The sequence below is a fragment of the Oncorhynchus nerka genome, linkage group LG3, assembly GCF_034236695.1.
Source record: "Oncorhynchus nerka isolate Pitt River linkage group LG3, Oner_Uvic_2.0, whole genome shotgun sequence".
Taxonomy (NCBI): Eukaryota; Metazoa; Chordata; class Actinopteri; order Salmoniformes; family Salmonidae; genus Oncorhynchus; species Oncorhynchus nerka.
The window spans coordinates 17,871,953-17,890,658 of record NC_088398.1 but is presented as its reverse complement, the minus strand read 5'-3'; the positions used below and the strand labels follow the sequence as shown (position 1 = coordinate 17,890,658).

Here is an 18,706-nt window from a genome sequence, read left to right as displayed (position 1 = left end):
CAGTTTAAGGCTTATTCTTATACCCACCCGTGGGCTCTGATCTAAGGGAAAGGGTTACATTTGATCCTTGAGAGAGAGAGAGAGAGATTAGTCAGAGATGATTGACTGAGAAAGAGAAAAGAAGGACAGGGACAGGGAGAAAGAACCCTAAACTACAGTATTGCTCATTTTGTCTAGGCTGCCCTGGATTATAGGAGGGTTTAATGAAGTAATCTAAAGATATTTGATAATAGTAAAAGTGGGGATCAGATATAGTTTAAATGAGATTCGGTAAGTGATTAAAAGGTTTGGTGGAGAAAAAGTACCTGTTAAAGACTTATAAAGGTGGCCACTTTTTTTTTTACCCTCCTCTCACACACATGCTCTGAATAGTGAATACACTTACATACACCCCACCACTGATAGGGACACACAGAAATAAAACAGCCACTAATACACTTATACCATATTTACTGATTCAAACCAAAAAACACAAGGTGAAATACATGTCAACAGGCTGATATATGAGGTCTTACAGACAGTATTGATCTGTTCAACACTTCTCAACAGATGAACACTGTTGGCTTGAGACGCAAAAAAACAATACCATTCTCCATGACTCTCAAACTCAAAGGTTACTGTGAACACCAAACCAAAATATGGAACTTTATACACATCTAACCCAGAATTCCTTTAAACTCATCTACCCCAGAATTCATTTTGTCCTTTCGACATGGTTTGTTATTGCAAAGTTATAGAGGTTCTCAGTGTGAACCCTTTTTAAGAGTTCCCTGGTGACCTCTTCATTTTATTCCAGGGGTGTTTTCAGAGTAACAGTTCAGACAAATCCATTCAGGAAATCAGGAGCCAGTGTGTGTCCAGCGGTCAATCCACAATTTTCATAAAGCTATCCTCTGTCAAGAGCCTGTCTTTCCAGCAGAAATGGTTACCGTTCTCCAATTACTGTTGAATACAGGTAACTGCCAAAATAAAAGAAACACCAACATAAAGTCTCTTAATAGGGCGTTGAGCCAGAACAGCTTCAATTTACCTTGGCATAAATTCTACAAGTGTCTGGAACTCTTTTGTAGGGATGCTACATTCTTCCATGAGAAATTCCATCATTTGATGTTTTGTGGTGGAAAACGCACCAGAATATCCCCTAAGTATTCAATTGGATCAAGCTCTGGTGACAGACAGCCATGACATATGGTTTACACCGTTTTCATTCTTATCAAACCATTCAGTGACCACTCATGCCCTGTGGATGGGGGCATTGTCATCCTATGCGTGAGCGTAGCCAAAATAATAGTCTGCCCAGCATTTTGTATATGACCCTAAGCATGATGGGATGTTAATTGCTTAATTAACTCACGAACCACACCTGTGTGGAAGCATGTGCTTTCAATATACTTTGTATCCCCCATTTACTCAAGTGTTTCCATTATTTTGTCTGTTACGTGTAATGTTCAAAATCATGCCACTTTCAATGGGTATGATGTAAGCTCAGCTGCATATTTTTACTAACAACAATAGTGCATTACACTGAATCTGATTAGACAGATTGAGAGGCAATCGTACACTTCAGTGAGAATAATGAAACTGTATACGGTGTTGAAGAAGTAATACGCTTGACTTTATTTTACCAGAGTAAGAGGATGTATCTATCTTAAGTGCATTTCTGTGAATTGCCCTTTAGGCAATAGAAAAATAATCTATTGAGAAATAAACAACATCTGTATTGTACATAATAATAAGACTGATATGACTGTAAACAGACAAATCATATACACTGATGAGACATTAGACACACCCACCCACCCACCCACCCACATATATAAAGCAAGTCATTTTAACTCCAGAGTAGGCTCAGTGATTGTGGTTGGGGTCTGAGGATACATGTCACAAACACTACCGTGGAAATTAATCAAATGATAAATCCCAGACCCAAAGTTTGAACGTCATTTCCATGTCATTTCAACCCCCAAAATGTATGTGATGATGTTGGATCAACGTGGGAAACTGATTGGATTTTCAAAAAAGTCATCAACGTACGGGCATTTAGTCTTTTTTCTGAATCCAATGTTAATTTCACGTTGAATTAGTTGACAACTCAACCAAATTTAAATCAAAACTAGACGTTGAACTGACTTCTGTGCCCAGTGGGATACTATGTACTCATAAAAGACATGAATTCAAAAAACAGTTACATAATGTGACCACCAGGTAGCAATATCCACAATCTCCTGTAAAGGTTTGTTTGTGAACCATTTTTTTTTTTACCGATCTAAAATACCATCAGTGTTGCATCCAAAACCTTCAACATCAAAATATAACTGGAAAAAAATATACACAGAACATCACACACACACTCTCAGAGCATGTAGCTTTCTATATGTTCTTAGAATCTAGATGTTCAAGTGCAGGAGGGCTGAAGTGAAGAAAGTTCTCCACCTCCTCCTTCTTCCACATCTATCTCCCCAATCCCCACCTCATTCATCCACCAGGCCTCTTCATTTGTTTACTTGCTCCAGAACATCAATCAGTGGTTCCCATTATTTGCTCACATTTTCCTCCACCATTTCCTCCTTCATGACCTTCCTCCCTCCTTGGCTTGTCCCCTTAGCTCGTTGACTCGTTGCTCTTGCTCTCTCCCAGTAGCCAGTAGGTGGTCATTTTCCCTTTCCCCTTCATCGCCACATCTCCTCTCAGCTCCAGCTGGAAGCAGTTGAACTCCTGCAGGACGTCACGTGTGGCCGCAGACACATGGATCTTCAGCGCTGTGCGGGAGAGAAGGTGAGGGGAGCAATCCTTAATTAGTCAATGAACTATTATAGAGATATGAAAACCAGCAGAACTATGGAACTTGAGTCCCAGATTTAAAACCCACATGTTGTATGACTACTGTGGCTTACCTTCACCATTGGACTCCAGTCGTGAAGAGGTGTTGACTGTGTCTCCAAACAGACAGTACCGTGGCATCTTCAGCCCCACCACTCCTGCACACACAGGGCCTGAATATAGAGTGCAGTGAATTGGTCAATCACACAACTGAAATTGGTATATCATCACTGTGTCTGTTAGTATGTGAACATCACGTGCCGCTCACCGCTGTGGATGCCAATGCGTAGTTTGAGCTGCTGGTCAGGGCGGTGGCGGATTTTGAAGGTGCGTACAGCGTTGAGCAGAGCCAGGGCCATGCGGGCGATCTCTCGGCCGTGTAGCTTCCCGTTCCTCACCGGCAGGCCAGACACCACCATGTAGGCATCGCCGATGGTCTCCACCTGGGGGCGCCACAGAAAAGGCAGGGGCAGGGATGTCAGTGTGTCCTAATGGAGGATTTCAATAGAGGCTTCATCTCTTCTTTTCCTTTCCTTCATCTGCACATTGATGAGAAATATAATGTTACCTTGTAAACATCAAAGTTGTCAATGATGGCATCAAAACAGGTGTAGAGGTCATTGAGCAGGGTCACAACCTAAAGAGGCAAACATTTTTTAGAGCAGAATGGGAATTGTTGGGTTTTCCTATGGCCTCCCTTGTAAAGTCTATCTTTGTAACTTGTCACACCTGTGTGAGTCGTGTCACAATGTGATTGTACTTTCTTACCTGCATAGGTGTGCTCTCAGCTGATATGGCTGTGAAGCCCACAATGTCACTGAAGTAGATGGTGACTGAATCAAAGGCCTCGGCCTGCACCGTCTCCCCTCTCTTTAGCTGCTCCGCCACTGAACTGCAGGTACAGACAGTAACATTAGGCACTGTGTGTGTGTGTGTATAGTATTGACTCAGTGTGTGTGTGTGTTTGTGTAGCAGAGACTCACTGTGGTAGTATCTGGTAGAGCAGGGCCTCAGCCTTGCGTTTCTCTTCGTGGTAGGCCTGGGTTCTCTCCTCCACCAGCTCCTCCAGGTTGTTAGCATACTGCTCCATACGGGACAGCAGGTTATCCAGGATGTTAGTGCTGCACTCCCTACACACACGCACACACACACACACACACACACACACACACACACACACACACACACACACACACACACACACACACACACACACATATATACAGTACCAGTAAAAAGTTTGGACACACCTTCAAGGGCTTTTCTTTATTTGACTATTTTCTACATAGAATACGTAGAATAATAGTGAAGACATCAAAACTATGAAATAACACATATGGAATCATGTAGTAACCAAAAAAGTGTTAAACAAATCAAAAATCAACATATTTTATATTTGAGATTCTTCAAAGTAGCCACCCTTTGCCTTGATGACAGCTTTGCACACTCTTGGCATTCTCTCAACCAGCTTCATGAGGTAGTCACCTGGAATGCATTTCAGTCAACAGGTTTTCCATTGTTAAAATTTAATTTGTGGAATTTCTTTCCTTCTTAATGTGTTTGAGCCATCAGTTGTGTTGTGACAAGGTAGGGGTGGTATACAGAAGATAGCCCTATTTGGTAAAACACCAAGTCCATATTATGGCAAGAACAGCTCAAATAAGCAAAGAGAAACAACAGTCCATCATTACTTAAGACCCGAAGGTCAGTCAATCCGGAAAATTTCAAGAACTTTGAAAGTTTCTTGAAGTGCAGTCGCAAAAACCATCAAGCGCTCTGATGAAACAGGCTCTCATGAGGACCGCCACAGGAAAGGAAGACCCAGAGTTACCTCTGTTGCAGAGGATAAGTTCATTAGAGTTACCAGCCTCAGAAATTGCAGCCCAAATAAATGCTTCACACAGTTCAAATAACAGACACATCTCAACATCAACTGTTCTGAGGAGACTGCGTGAATCAGGCCTTCATGGTCAAATTGCTGCAAAGAAACCATTACTAAAAGGCACAAATAATAATAAGAAACACAAACAATGAACATTAGACTGGTTGAAATCTGTCCTTTGGTCTGATGATTCCAAATTTACCGCCGTGTCTTTGTGAGAAGCAGAACAAGTGAACGGATGATCTCTGCATGTGTGGCTCCCACCGTGAAGCATGGAGGAGAAGGTGTGATGATGTGGGGGTGCTTTGCTGGTGACAGTGTAAGTGATTTATTTCGAATTCAAGGCACACTTAACCAGCATGGCTACCACAGCATTCTGCAGCAATACGCCATCCCATCTGGTTTGCGCTTAGTGGGACTATCATTTGTTTTTCAACAGTACAATGACTCCTCCAGGCTGTGTAAGGGCTATTTGACCAAGAATGAGAGTGATGGAGTGCTGCATCAGATGACCTGGCCTCCACAATCACCCGATCACAACACAATTGGGATGGTTTGGATGAGCTGGACCACAAATTGAAGGAAAAGCAGCCAACAAGTGCTCAGCATATGTGGGAACTCCTTCAAGACTGTTGGAAAAGCATTCTTCATGAAGCTGGTTGAGAGAATGCCAAAAGTGTACAAAGCTGTCAACAAGGCAAAGGGTGGCTATTTTTAAGAATATAAAGGATATTTTGATTTGTTTAACACTTTTTTTGGTTACTACATGATTCTACAATGTAGAAAATAGTAAAAAAATAAAAAATAAAAAAAAACTTGAATGAGTAGGTGGGTCCAAACTTTTGACAGGCACTGGAGTCATACTCCTTTTTTGGAGTGGAGACGCACAGACATTAATGACATCATGGAACACAAACTCTCCCCACTTCCACACCCTACACCCACCTGTTCTGTTTGCGTAGCAGCAGTTTGATGTGGTTGAACTCTGGCCTCTCGGTGGGCTCCTCTGCCCAGCAGCGCTGCATGAGTTGTCCCAGCTCCTGGCTGTGGATCTGAGGGTTGACAGCAGGCCGCAGGCACGGCCACTCACCCAGAGCCACCCGATCCATGATTTCTAGAGGAAGAAGGGAGAGTGTACAAAACATTACGCTCTTTACATGTCATAGACTGACCAGGTGAATCCCTTATTAACGTCACTTGTTGAATCAAATTCAATCAGTATAGGGAGACAGGTTAAAGAAGGATTTTTAAGCCTTGAAACAATTGAGACATGGATTGTGTATGTGTGCTATTCAGAGGGTGAATGGGAAAGACAAAATATTTTAGTGCCTTTGAACGGGGTATGGTAGTAGGTGCCAGGAGCCTCGGTTTGTGTCAAGGTTTGCAACACTACTGGGTTTTTCACGCTCAACAGTTTCCCATGTGTATCAAGAATGGTACACCACCCAAAAGACATCCAGCCAACTTGACACAACTGTGGGAAGAATTGGAGTCAACATGTGGATTGCTTTCGACACCTTGTAGAGTCCATGCCCCGACAAATTGAGGCTGTTCTGTGGGCAAAAGTGTGTGTGTGTGGGGGGCGTGCCACTCAATATTAGGAAGGTATTCTTAATGTTTTCTATAGTCAGTGTAGACAGCATTCCTATAGATGGTGAAATACACTGCTCAAAAAAATAAAGGGAACACTTAAACAACACAATGTAACTCCAAGTCAATCACACTTCTGTGAAATCAAACTGTCCACTTAGGAAGCAACACTGATTGACAATAAATGTCACATACTGTTGTGCAAATGGAATAGACAACAGGTGGAAATTATAGGCAATTAGCAAGACATCCCCAATAAAGGAGTGGTTCTGCAGGTGGGGACCACAGACCACTTCTCAGTTCCTATGCTTCCTGGCTGATGTTTTGGTCACTTTTGAATGCTGGCGGTGCTTCCACAGACGGGGTCTACAACCCACACAAGTGGCTCAGGTAGTGCAGCTCATCCAGGATGGCACATCAATGCGAGCTGTGGCAAGAAGGTTTGCTGTGTATGTAGGAGGGCAACAACCCAGCAGCAGGACCACTACCTCCACCTTTGTGCAAGGAGGAGCAGGAGGAGCACTGCCAGAGCCCTGCAAAATGACCTCCAGCAGGCCACAAATGTGCATGTGTCTGCTCAAACGGTCAGAAACAGACTCCATGAGGGTGGTATTAGGGCCCAACGTCCACAGGTGGGGGTTGTGCTTACAGCCTAACACCGTGCAGGACGTTTGGCATTTGCCAGAGAACACCAAGATTGGCAAATTCGCCACTGGCACCCTGTGCTCTTCACAGATGAAAGCAGGTTCACACTGAGCACATGTGACAGACGTGACAGTCTGGAGACGCCGTGGAGAACGTTCTGCTGCCTGCAACATCCTCCAGCATGACCGGTTTGGCGGTGGGTCAGTCATGGTGTGGGGTGGCATTTCTTTGGGGGGCCGCACAGCCCTCCATGTGCTCGCCAGAGGTAGCCTGACTGCCATTAGGTACCGAGATGAGATCCTCAGACCCCTTGTGAGACCATATGCTGGTGCGGTTGGCCCTGGGTTCCTCCTAATGCAAGACAATGCTAGACCTCATGTGGCTGGAGTGTGTCAGCAGTTCCTGCAAGAGGAAGGCATTGATGCTATGGACTGGCCCGCCCGTTCCCCAGACATGAATCCAATTGAGCACATCTGGGACATCATGTCTCGCTCCATCCACCAACGTCACGTTGCACCACAGACTGTCCAGGAGTTGGCGGATGCTTTAGTCCAGGTCTTGGAGGAGATCCCTCAGGAGACCATCCGCCACCTCATCAGGAGCATGCCCAGGCGTTGTAGGGAGGTCATACAGGCACGTGGAGGCCACACACACTACTGAGCCTCATTTTGACTTGTTTTAAGGACATTACATCAAAGTTGGATCAGCCTGTAGTGTGGTTTTCCACTTTAATTTTGAGTGTGACTCCAAATCCAGACCTCCATGGGTTGATAAATTTGATTTCCATTGATAGTTTTTGTGTGATTTTGTTGTCAGCACATTCAACTATGTAAAGAAAAAAGTATTTAATAAGAATATTTCATTCATTCAGATCTAGGATGTGTTATTTTAGTGTTCCCTTTATTTTTTTGAGCAGTGTATAATATTTTCTATCTAGTGTCATTCCTTCTGCTTTCATCTTCTCAGAGATTCCAGTCCAATTTCCTTTCCATTGTGTTCATATCTATGCTTTCACAATCTTTCCATTATCTCTCCCTCCCAAATTATTTTATCCTCTCGTTCACACGCAGCCTAGATGGCATGCTCTGGTTCTAATTCAGTTCATTGTTTTTCTGTCACACAACAGCTGCTGTCTCCCAGTACAAAGTGTTACACTCTGATGAGCAAACACAAACACTTGCTTCTCTCTCAGTACACCACTCTTGCAATCAACCACAATCATGTTCAATCTTCTTCAATTTTGCACAATTTCATGCAATTATGGTTTAGGTAAAAAAACTAATTCACTGAGCAGTGGTGGTTGGCAGACATGGGTGCAGCAATGTTTTCTCCTCAACACGTTGTGATGGAGACTTGACTTGGAGCACAACGGCGGCTGTTATTGCTGATCCGTATAGCAAGAAATCCAATCTTCTTCTTTTTTGGGAACTACAATCTGTCCTAACTACAATTTAATCGGAAATCCTGACTGATAATAAAAAATATTCTAAAGAGTCACACACCCCTGCTCAAATGAAAAGGAAATATCTTGTTTGCAGCTATGTACTTACAATCTGATGTTTTATTAAAATTGTGTTGCTTTACTCTAAGCCAGAGACACAGAAAACAGTACAGTGGAAGGTAAACAATTATAATATGTTTGTGTGTTATATAAAGCATGTGACTATGTGTTTGTCCTTAGTACAAAGCAGAGAGGTACAGTAGCTCTCGTCCTCCATATCATTAGAGTAGGCTCTTCAGGGTAAGTGGGTGCAAGAGGGGCTGAGTGAGAAAAAAGAAAACAAGGGGGAAAAAAATCGGTCACTTTTAGGAGCGTGTTCGACAAATTCATGAACTTTCCCTAGTTTAAGTTGCCAAATGGTTGCAATTGCAAAACTGTTCCATGTCTCCATTTTAACGTTGTGGCATATTAGTCAGTAGCTCTGAAATTACCATTTGGTTGTGTCAATATTTGGGGGTCTACACTTCATTTGTTGAATTTGATGTCATGTTTTTTTGTGAGTAGAGTCAAAGAGGAACCTTGAAATATAAAGAATACAGTTCACATGGAGTAAAATGTAACGACATACTGTAGCTTTGTTGAGTCACTGGAGCTGTTATATGTTTTTGATAGGTTTGTGTTTTCTACAAAGCTTTTCCTAAGTAAACAGACTTGCAGGTGCAATGTGCAGAATAACAGCTTTTGTTTTGAGTTGCTCTAATTGCCTTATCGCTCCTCTGCGATAATGCAGTCAGCAAAGACCACAGAAACTTGACGGGAAGGAGGCTTGTTAGGTTTGTTTGTTATGCTTTTGATGGAAGAATCATACAAACACTGTTTATCTTGGACACAATCTGGGGTATAATTTACTCAGCCACAATGCTATTATCTCTTTCTTTTATAATACATATGTGTTTATGTGCAAATAAGTGTGCTTATGACCAAAAGTGTATGAGAGCACAAATGTGACTCGTTTCAGGAAACTAGGAGTATGTCGCACGTCACTACTTTACGGGATACTTTTTTATCATTATACTTTTTTTTATCAAAATGCGTTTTTGGCAGAAATGCCCTCTGGAACAATGAACTTTCATGTGCCTTAATAACAAACTTGTATGCCATCTGTAAATATGAATAAATTACGAGCCTAGTTTGTTTAACCACGGGAAAAAACAGGAACCCTCCAGCTAATAGTAATGGATGGTCTGGACATGCTGAGAGATGAGTTCGGATTGGTCTGCCATGTAGCCTGCTTCTGTCTATAACATGAGCTGCTCAGTATGTGTAGGTAATCCTTTCTACCACAGCTTTTTTGAAAGATATCATGAAGAACTGTAGAGGTGTTGCTACTGCTCTCCACTTTCTGGGGGACGATCGTGCCATGCTGACTCTCTGTGACTCTGAAAATTAATCAGACGAAGAGGAGATCCCTGATATAGATAAAAACATTTGAATTGAACCAGACATTGTAGAGTTTTCTGAAACAGAGATCAACAATGTTGTTGTCATGGAAGAAGTTGAATGCCCGGTGGTAGCAGAGTATGATTGCTAAGGAGATGGAGAAAATTCTAGCGTTTGATTGTAAATATGCAGAGGGAGTCGAAAAGAGAACACAGAAGTCTGTTGTATAAAACACCTGTCTCTGGATTACATCTTCAAACTAAGGGCAACCATGGCATTGGTGACAGAGGGAGAAGGCTTCATCCATGTATACGGGTAAGAAAGTCTAGCTAGATACATTTTCAGATATTATACGTTTCTAATTTAGTCAGAAAGTAATTTTCATTTTACGTTAGAGCGTACTGTTAGCTAGCTAGCTAACATTAGCTGGCTGGCTCACTAGCTAACGTTACCTGTATGATCTGTGTTGTAATATTATTTGTATCTCAGAAATCTATCTGCATTGCTAGTTATAACCTAATGTTAGCTAGCTAGCTAATATTGAACCTAGTTAGTTAGCTTTAGCTACCTGGAGATTCATGCATGGTGCCTAGTTATGACAATCAGTTTGTATTGCTAGTAGTATGGGTTGGGATTATTGCTGTGCTCTTACTTAGTTAGTTGCTGTTTAGCACATGGACTCACATGTGAATCCTTAAAGAGATGGGTGGGGCTAAGGTTTAAGAGGTTGTGAACAATGCTGAATGGGTTTAGACAAAGAAGAGCTCTCTAATAGGTGTACCAAAACATTCAAGAGCCCTTTTCTCAAAAGTGGGGTTACAAGTTTATAAACTTTCAAAGCAGAATTACTTTCCCATTGTTCCTCAACTGTAATGTATTATATACAATTTAATAATTTAATAAAAGTCTCTACTTTTTAATAAACAATTTAATAATTTAATAAAAGTCTCTACTTTTATCCAATGTAAAAAATACAATTTCAAATTTTGCTACATAGGATCAAATCATTCCCAAATGTCTGTCACGAAGAAAGATAGTGTGTATGTGTGTGTTACCTTTGGGGCTGAGCGGCTCTCCCTCCAGATAGAAGGCTCCGTGGCGTAGCGCCACCTCCTGGAGAATGATGCCAAAGCTGTAGACGTCCCCCTTCTGGGTGCCACATAGAGGGGGACTCTCCAACCTCAGCAGCTCTGGGGCCATCCACAGTTTCCCTACAAACATAGATGGACAAATTGACTAAAAGTATAATTAATTTGCCTACAGACACTGATCTAAGGTCAGTTTAGTATTTCACCCTCTTAAGGATTTGATCAGGGTAAGCTAATCCTAAATCTGTGTCTAAAGGGAAATGTCCTGCAGAGCCAGGTGACTCACGGGCATAGTAAGCATGGGCGTCATCTGTGTTGCTCTCGGTGTGGAAGCTGGACAGGCCGTAGTCGGTGATCTTCAACACAAAGCGGTTATCCACCACGCAGTTGGATGACTTCAGGTTGCCGTGGGAGACGATGACACTGTTGTGGAGGAAAGCCATGCCCTGGATAGGAGAAGGGGAGGGAGGTAGGGATAAGGGTTAAAATATAGAAAGAGAAGAGAGAGATAGTCAAATAGAGAGATTAGAGATAAATTAGTTATTCATATTGAGCTTTAGTCTAAAAATGTTTGGCAAAGCATATGGACGTTCACTTGCTGAATGATGCAAATGTGTTTTCTCAAGTCAATTGAAGTTGACACATGGAAAGATAAGCAGGAGAGTGTGTAGAGCAGTGGTTACCTTTACAATGTCATTAATTAACGAGTATCTGAACATCCAGTCCAGTGTGATGCTCTCATTTTCCATGATGTCCTGAAGGATGAAGCACGACCGCGCGCACGCACGCACGCACGCACGCACACACACACACACACACACACACAGCATTTAGACAAGACAAATGTTTCCTAAAGACTTGAATTGGGTCAGTGGACCATCTTATAGTGGAGTTGTGGTGAGGGGTGGCTACCTGTAAGCTACCCCGAGGACAGTACTCTGTGATGATGCAGATGTTGGGGGGGTCGATACAGGCTCCGATGAAGCGGGTCAGGTGCTCATTCTGAATATCACGCATCTGGGGAGGGAAGGAAAGGAAAGGGAGGGAAGGAAAGGAGGACACCATGTGACATTTAGGGACAGCGCTATTCTCTGATGCACATATGCATTCTGGAGTATACACACGTCACACTACAACCTCATGAAGACTCACATGTTTCAGTTCAAACAGCACATTTCTGGTGAGCTCAATGCGTTTTCTGTTGATGTATTTGATGGCCACAATGTTCGCCTGAAAGACAGAGAAAACATTATGCATTCAATTCATTTGACATTAAAAGGTTACTATTTCACGCACACACACACACACGCATACACACACACGCATGCATACACACACACACACACACACACACACACACACACACACACACACACGCACACACGCACACCCTACTTACCTTGTAATAGCCTGTCTTGGCAAACACCTGAAAGTTTCCATCTCCTGTTAATAGGGAGCCGTAGTTGGAGCCTCTCTGTAAATAAAGCGAAAGGTGGGATGGGGTCAGTTTTGTGCAAGACTGTGTGTATTGCGAAATGTGTGTGTTGTTGCAAGCGTGTGTATGAGTGTGGACTCACCAGGGACAGAGTGAGCTTGCTGCCTGCGCTTCGCAGCACTTTCTCCATGTTGCTCATCTGAATATCCTCCCAGGAGACTCTCCACAGCTGAGCCACCAGTTCATTTTCAAGCTTGAGCTTCCTGTGTGTGTGTGTGTGTGTGTGTGTGAAAGACAGAGAGATGATAGATTGCTCTTTTAGATATGTGAACAATGCTATAAACGTAATGACATAAAACTCTTCCCGTAGATTCTAGGCCTTCTGCATACTTGCTGATTGAACTGGCCTGTCTACACTCACCTGTATATGAAGACAGTAATGGTGAGGATGATGATAATGATGAAGAACACCACAATTGTTACCATCTGGTGGATTGTGATGGTTCCTGGAAAAAGAGACAGGAGAAACATTTTTATGGTACTGTTTTCCTTCAATACAGCCACTGCATGACAGTGTAATGTCAGTCATCGTAAGCTATTTTGACTGATTATGACTAGTATAAATTCTGCTACATCATGCAAACATAGACATTTTATGGGGGGTATATACAAAAGTGAGTGAGAGACAGACGGAGTCCACTGACGTGCGAGGCAGGCTGGGTTGTCGTTCTTAAAGCCACAGACGGGCACATCTAAAGGAGCAGCGCCCCCTGGCCACTGGATGTCCATCCCAGGCAAGGCCCTCAGCTTCTTCTGAGAGCCGTTGTACACTGACACAATCTGGCAAGGAACACGGTATAACTTTCTAATGTTAAATATTAAATAATGACAAATAACATACCACACATTGATTGATTTGTTTTAATATATCATTTAAAGCAGTAGGCTGTTCCAGTCGAAGACAACATTCCTTAATAAACATTTTAGAGGATAATAACAGAATAAAGCCAGAAGGCTTATTTCCGTTGTGGTCCTCTTAGACAGTGATATGGCAGGCTGGCAAGATTGACACATTATTCTCAATGCAATGCATTAGCATAGGGTGATAATGGGAGACGACTTTCAATGAGCCACTAATCAGCCCAGAGACTTGACACTCACCCCCCCACACTAGGTGAAAAACATCCACTCTCTTTCCCTGATCACACACGCACATATACATAAACACACACGCATGTACGTTCTCGCCCATCCACACATGTACATACTCTTGATCTCGCTGGATCAGTTGGTCATTAACCTCAGTGGCTTGCCACCAATTAATATTTGTCATTCTGTCATTACATAAGACAAACACATTGGCACTGGGTGGATGAAATGACATATTAAATTATCATATGTATGCTGAAATACGGTTTGTTACAGTTTTTCTCAATTGCTAAAACACAATTTCTGAAACCTTGCTCCATTTCCTGAAAACATTAAACACAAAACCTCATCTTAAAGCACTATTTACGTAACCTCTGACTCCTCTTGCAAAATGAAACATTCGCCTCAAAACAGTTTTACCTGTGTTCAAAATCAAACACTGCTCTCAAATCATAAACAAAGTGATCAAAATTATATACACTCTCAAGCAGTCAGTAAACAATACACCGAAAAATAGAAAACACATTGTTCAAAACATACAATTCTCAGGGAGAAGTACATTTTTAATCTAAAATAATATTCATATTTTTCCGTCATTGTCTTTTGATGAACGAAAACATGTTCTATAGCTCAAAATTGATCAGAAATTACTACTCTGCTTTGCTCTTTGCAATTTTGTTTTCTGTTCTTCCTTCTCCTTGTACCCCTATTTTTACAGTACTGTACCCTGCATCTTGTACCCTGCATCTCACAAACCTGTCCTTTGTCTCTGTGATACTGTAATTCTTGTTCTTTGTTGATATGAACCTGCAACCAGTCAAAATCTATTGAGCAGTCAGTACTGTTAATAAATGGAAAGCACAATATTCGGGGCCATACAATTTGTCCATTGTACAGTATACAGCCTACAATGCACTGTCCTACAGTATCCATTCTCAGACTTTCTCCTTCCCACCTTCAACAACCTGTTTGTTCTCTGAACTGGCTTATATTGGTTGTGTCGCATCATTTGAAACAGGTTAAATCAATTTTGAGTGGTTGTGTTCAATCAATGACATATGTTCTCTATTTGTATTTGATTGTTGCCACTTGTGTTTACCAGTATGGATGACATGTGCATTAGAGTGCAGAATGTGTTTTGAGAATGAGAATGTGTTTAGAGTTTTGCTGAAAAGTCTAAGTGAGATCTGCAAATTGTGTTTTACAATGTGAAATGGTTTAAGGTATTGACAACAGACTGCATAATTAGCTAAATGAGTCCAGGCAACTGAGAACTTTGTTCAGCCAATGGGTTTTAGTCTTTTTGCAATTGAGAAAAACTGTAATACTGTATGCTATAGCTATATATAGTTGTTGCCCCATTTACCCTCACCCTGAGCAGATGGTATATTGTAGTGTTAATGGAGACATGGAGGTCTTTCTATGAACTGTAGAGCTCTTTTCTTCAACATGTTAATGCCTCTGGAGAACATCTAGTTTTATTCTCCAATCTCCAAAACACACAGAGACTGTGTACACAGGCAGGCAGCTTTATGAGCACTGGCAGAATGAAAGAGATGAGGAGCCTTAGTGTATGAGAGACAGAGAGAGAGAGAGAGAGAGAGAGAGAGAGAGAGCGCGAGAGAGAGAGCGAGAGAGAGAGAGAGAGCAAGAGCAAAAGAGAGATGTGTGTGTGTATTCAGTACCTGGAAAACACTGGTGTTGGTGTCAGTCATGTCCCAGAAAGCGAAGTCTGTCTCTCTGTCCCCATTTTCATCTATCTGCACCAGGCCTGTTACACCTGTTGACAGGACCAGAAGGAGAGAGGAGCCAAAGGGAGGGGAGGTAGAGGAGTCGGACAATATTTAAAGGGAGCAAATTAATGTTATCTTACACTAATATCCAGTCCAGGGATGAAAATAATCATCAAAGCGCTCAGCGGGTAACAGTAATTACTACAAATTATTACTGTCATTACGAAACGAGAGCAGATTTACATTTGAGGTTGTCCCTATTAGCTGACATCTGAAAAGAATCTCAGCCATTGAGCAAGTTACAACACCCATAACAACATGTCAAACCTAAAAAATTAACAGCCATAACTATCAAAACAAACATTGGTCATGACAACAATTTCACTTCAAATGATTGTGTTGGAGATACACAGATGCAAACACAAACAGTATAAGTTGGTACACCCCAGGCACACCCAAAAGTATGAGAGATGTGCTATGATATGGGACGGATTATCGGCTAGAGGGACATGCAGAAGATAGGGTAGCATGCACGCATGCACAAACGCATATACTCAAGAACACACACTTTCCCACAGACGTTATTTCCCTACTCACACACACAGACGTGCAGTGGTTAGAGAATGATTAACCTTCTGGTTGTTCTGGGAAAATGACTTTTGGCCAGCATCTGCATGGGGGGATGCATGGTGTTTGGTTGTCTGGGACAGGTTAAGGTGTGGAAGTAAGGGGAGTGGAGTCATGATTTAGTACCTATTTAATAGAACATTATACAATTAACATCGACCAATGAGTCATGTGGGTGCTATGTGGGTGACGTCATCACGACTTCCAGGAATTGGGAGTAGCACTTCTTTGGGGGATGGTCCCTGGATGGTCTGTCTATGTTAAGGCAAACTAGGTATGGGAAGTATATAAAATAATGGAGACACATTTACAATAAAAAAAAGTGGCCTTTAACCATCCCTCTGTCTCTCCAAGTATGCATCCATACATCCATTCATCCATCCATTTTTCTTAGCCTCACAAACCTCGTACTGGTGTCTTTGTCACACACTGAAAGCAGCCTACCACCCTACATCCCACTGCTGGCTTGCTTCTGAATCACCGACCTCTCCCGGCTCCAACGACACAATACCCTCATTAACTAGTCTACTGGTGCCATCATGGGCTGGAGCACGTTCTGCCACGCCCATTGCCTAAAGTCACCACAATCTGCCCCGGGACGTCTTCACGGGGTCTCGGAAGGTACCCCGGACCTCTCCGCCATTCCCACGGAGTTCCAGGATGTCCGCGAAGGTGTTCAGCAAGGCTAGGACCATGTAGCTTCCGCCGCACCGACCCTACGACTGCACCACGCCGTGCTGGGGACATCTGTACTCTCTGTCGGGACCGGAGACCAAGGCTATGGATACCTACATTGGAGACTCCCTAGCTGCTGGATTTATCCGTCCCTCTTCCTCTCCCACCCGTGCAGGGTTCTTCTTTGTGGAGAAAAAGGACAAGATCCTGCACCCGCGTATTGACTACCGGGGACATTACGGTTAAGAACCGTGACCCGCTACCACTCATCTCCTCGGCCTTCGAGCCGCTCCAATGGGCCACTGTGTTTTCCAAGCTGGATTTACAGAACGCCTACCACCTGGTGCGGATACGAGAGGGCGCCCGTCGGACCCTGGCTTTTGTGCGACAGCACTTTTAGTGGCCTACTATGGTTCCTGACGTGACCGCATTCGTCGCCGCTTGCACAGAACAAGACTCCTCGGCAAGCTCCGGCTGGTCTCCTCCAACCTCTGCCTGTCCCCCACCATCCCTGGTCTCACATGTCCCTGGCCATCCTGACCGTGGTGATTCGGTTTTCCAAAGCCGCCCACTTCGTTCCTCTCCTCAAACTACCCTCTGCCAAAGAGACGGCCCAGCTCATGGTGCAGCATGTCTTCTGGATCCATGGACTGCCTGTGGACATGGTCTCCGACCGGGGTCCTCAGTTCTCGTCCCAGTCCTGGAAGGTGTTCTGCACCCTCATTGGGTCGTCGGCCAACCTGTCCTCCGGGTTCCACCCCCAGTCCAACAGCCAGTCAGAGCGGCCAACGAGGACCTCAAAACTACCCCGTGCTGCCTGGTCTCCGCCAACCCCACCACCTGGAGCCAGCAGCTTGTGTGGGTTGAATACGCCCACAACACCTTCCCTGCTCTGCCATGGGCCTATCTCCCTTTGAGTGTTCCCTGGGGTATCAGCCCCCGCTCTTCCCTGAGCAGGAAGAGGAGGTTGGCATACCTTCTGCCCAGATGTTTGTCCACCGCTGTCGTCGTACCTGGAGGAGAGCCCGGTCGGCCCTCCTCATGACCACCTTCAGGTATCGATGACAAGCAGATCTCCATCAGTTTATCGGCCCTTTCCCCATCTCCAAGATCATTAGCCCCTCTGCTGTCCACCTTCTGTTGCCCCGTACCCTTCGTATTCATCCTACATTCCATGTGTCTAGAATTAAGCCTGTGTCTCACAGCCCTTTGTCTTCTATTTCCAGGCCCACCCCTCCCCCCCGTGTCATCGCTGGCCATTCGGTGTACACGGTGAGACGCCTCCTCAGGGTTCGACCACAGGGCAGGGGTTTCCAGTACCTGGTTGACTGGGAAGGTTTTGCCCTGGAGGAGAGGTGCTGGGTCCCCGCTAGAGACATCCTGGACCCATCCCTCATCACCGACTTCCACCGCCGGCACCCCGGTCAACCAGGTATGCGCCCAGGTAGGATGCCAGGTGGCGCCCCGGGGGAAGGTACTGTCACACCCTGATCTGTTTCACCTGTCTTTGTAATTGTCTCTACCCCCTCCAGGTGCAGCCCATCTTCCCCATTATCCCCTGTGTAGTTATACCTGTGTTCTCTGTTTGTCAAGCCAACCAGTGTTTTGTGTCAGCTCCTGCTTTTCCCCAGTCTCTCTTTTCTCATCCCCCTTGTTTTTGACCCTTGTCTGTCCTGACCCTGTACCCACTCGCCTGACCACTCACCCTGCCCCTGACCCTGAGCCTGCCTTCCGTCCTGTACCTTTGCCCCTGTTGCTGTAATAAACATTGTCACTTCAACACGGTCTGCATCTGGGTCTTACCTTGATACCTGATAGTCTTACTCTTTATTAATAAGTATTTAATAATTATTTATCCTTGAATGGAAATGTTGGGGGGTGCTGAATTCAGTGGGCTGCAGTGATGGATGCTCAGTCCACCAGAGCTGTATTAGTCTGGTAGTGCTGCAAAGAACAGAGCAATCAGAGCAGGCATTCAGAGCATGTGGAGAAGAGTGGCACATTGTGAGCTACAGTACAGCTCAGTAGCTTGACAGCTAGTGTGTTAGTTTGGTAAATGGACTGTATTGATGTAACTTCATGAGTGATGCGTATTGGAAGTACAGTATATCAGATGAAGACTGTATTGTCAAAACATGCTGTTTTCAATAATGAAGAAGCAAATTCTATACATCTTCCACT

The 18,706-nt window shown here is 43.8% G+C and overlaps 1 protein-coding gene across 2 annotated transcripts in view; it reads right to left on the bottom strand.

The window, feature by feature from the left end:
* Positions 1-1,809: 1,809 nt before the first annotated feature.
* LOC115103122 (atrial natriuretic peptide receptor 1-like) overlaps positions 1,810-18,706 on the bottom strand; it is a 64,848-nt gene continuing 47,951 nt past the window's right edge. For both annotated transcript variants that reach the window (XM_029623782.2, XM_065009042.1), the window contains 17 exons: positions 15,176-15,270; positions 13,046-13,181; positions 12,763-12,847; positions 12,484-12,604; positions 12,306-12,380; positions 12,059-12,136; positions 11,819-11,923; positions 11,590-11,661; positions 11,193-11,352; positions 10,874-11,029; positions 5,648-5,816; positions 3,804-3,950; positions 3,589-3,712; positions 3,389-3,457; positions 3,089-3,263; positions 2,895-2,993; positions 1,810-2,759 (listed from right to left, as the gene is read on the bottom strand). In XM_029623782.2, the coding sequence (XP_029479642.1) occupies positions 2,602-2,759; positions 2,895-2,993; positions 3,089-3,263; positions 3,389-3,457; positions 3,589-3,712; positions 3,804-3,950; positions 5,648-5,816; positions 10,874-11,029; positions 11,193-11,352; positions 11,590-11,661; positions 11,819-11,923; positions 12,059-12,136; positions 12,306-12,380; positions 12,484-12,604; positions 12,763-12,847; positions 13,046-13,181; positions 15,176-15,270 (2,024 nt within the window). In that variant the 3' untranslated portion in view covers positions 1,810-2,601. The remainder of the gene's footprint in view (positions 2,760-2,894; positions 2,994-3,088; positions 3,264-3,388; positions 3,458-3,588; positions 3,713-3,803; positions 3,951-5,647; positions 5,817-10,873; positions 11,030-11,192; positions 11,353-11,589; positions 11,662-11,818; positions 11,924-12,058; positions 12,137-12,305; positions 12,381-12,483; positions 12,605-12,762; positions 12,848-13,045; positions 13,182-15,175; positions 15,271-18,706) is intronic.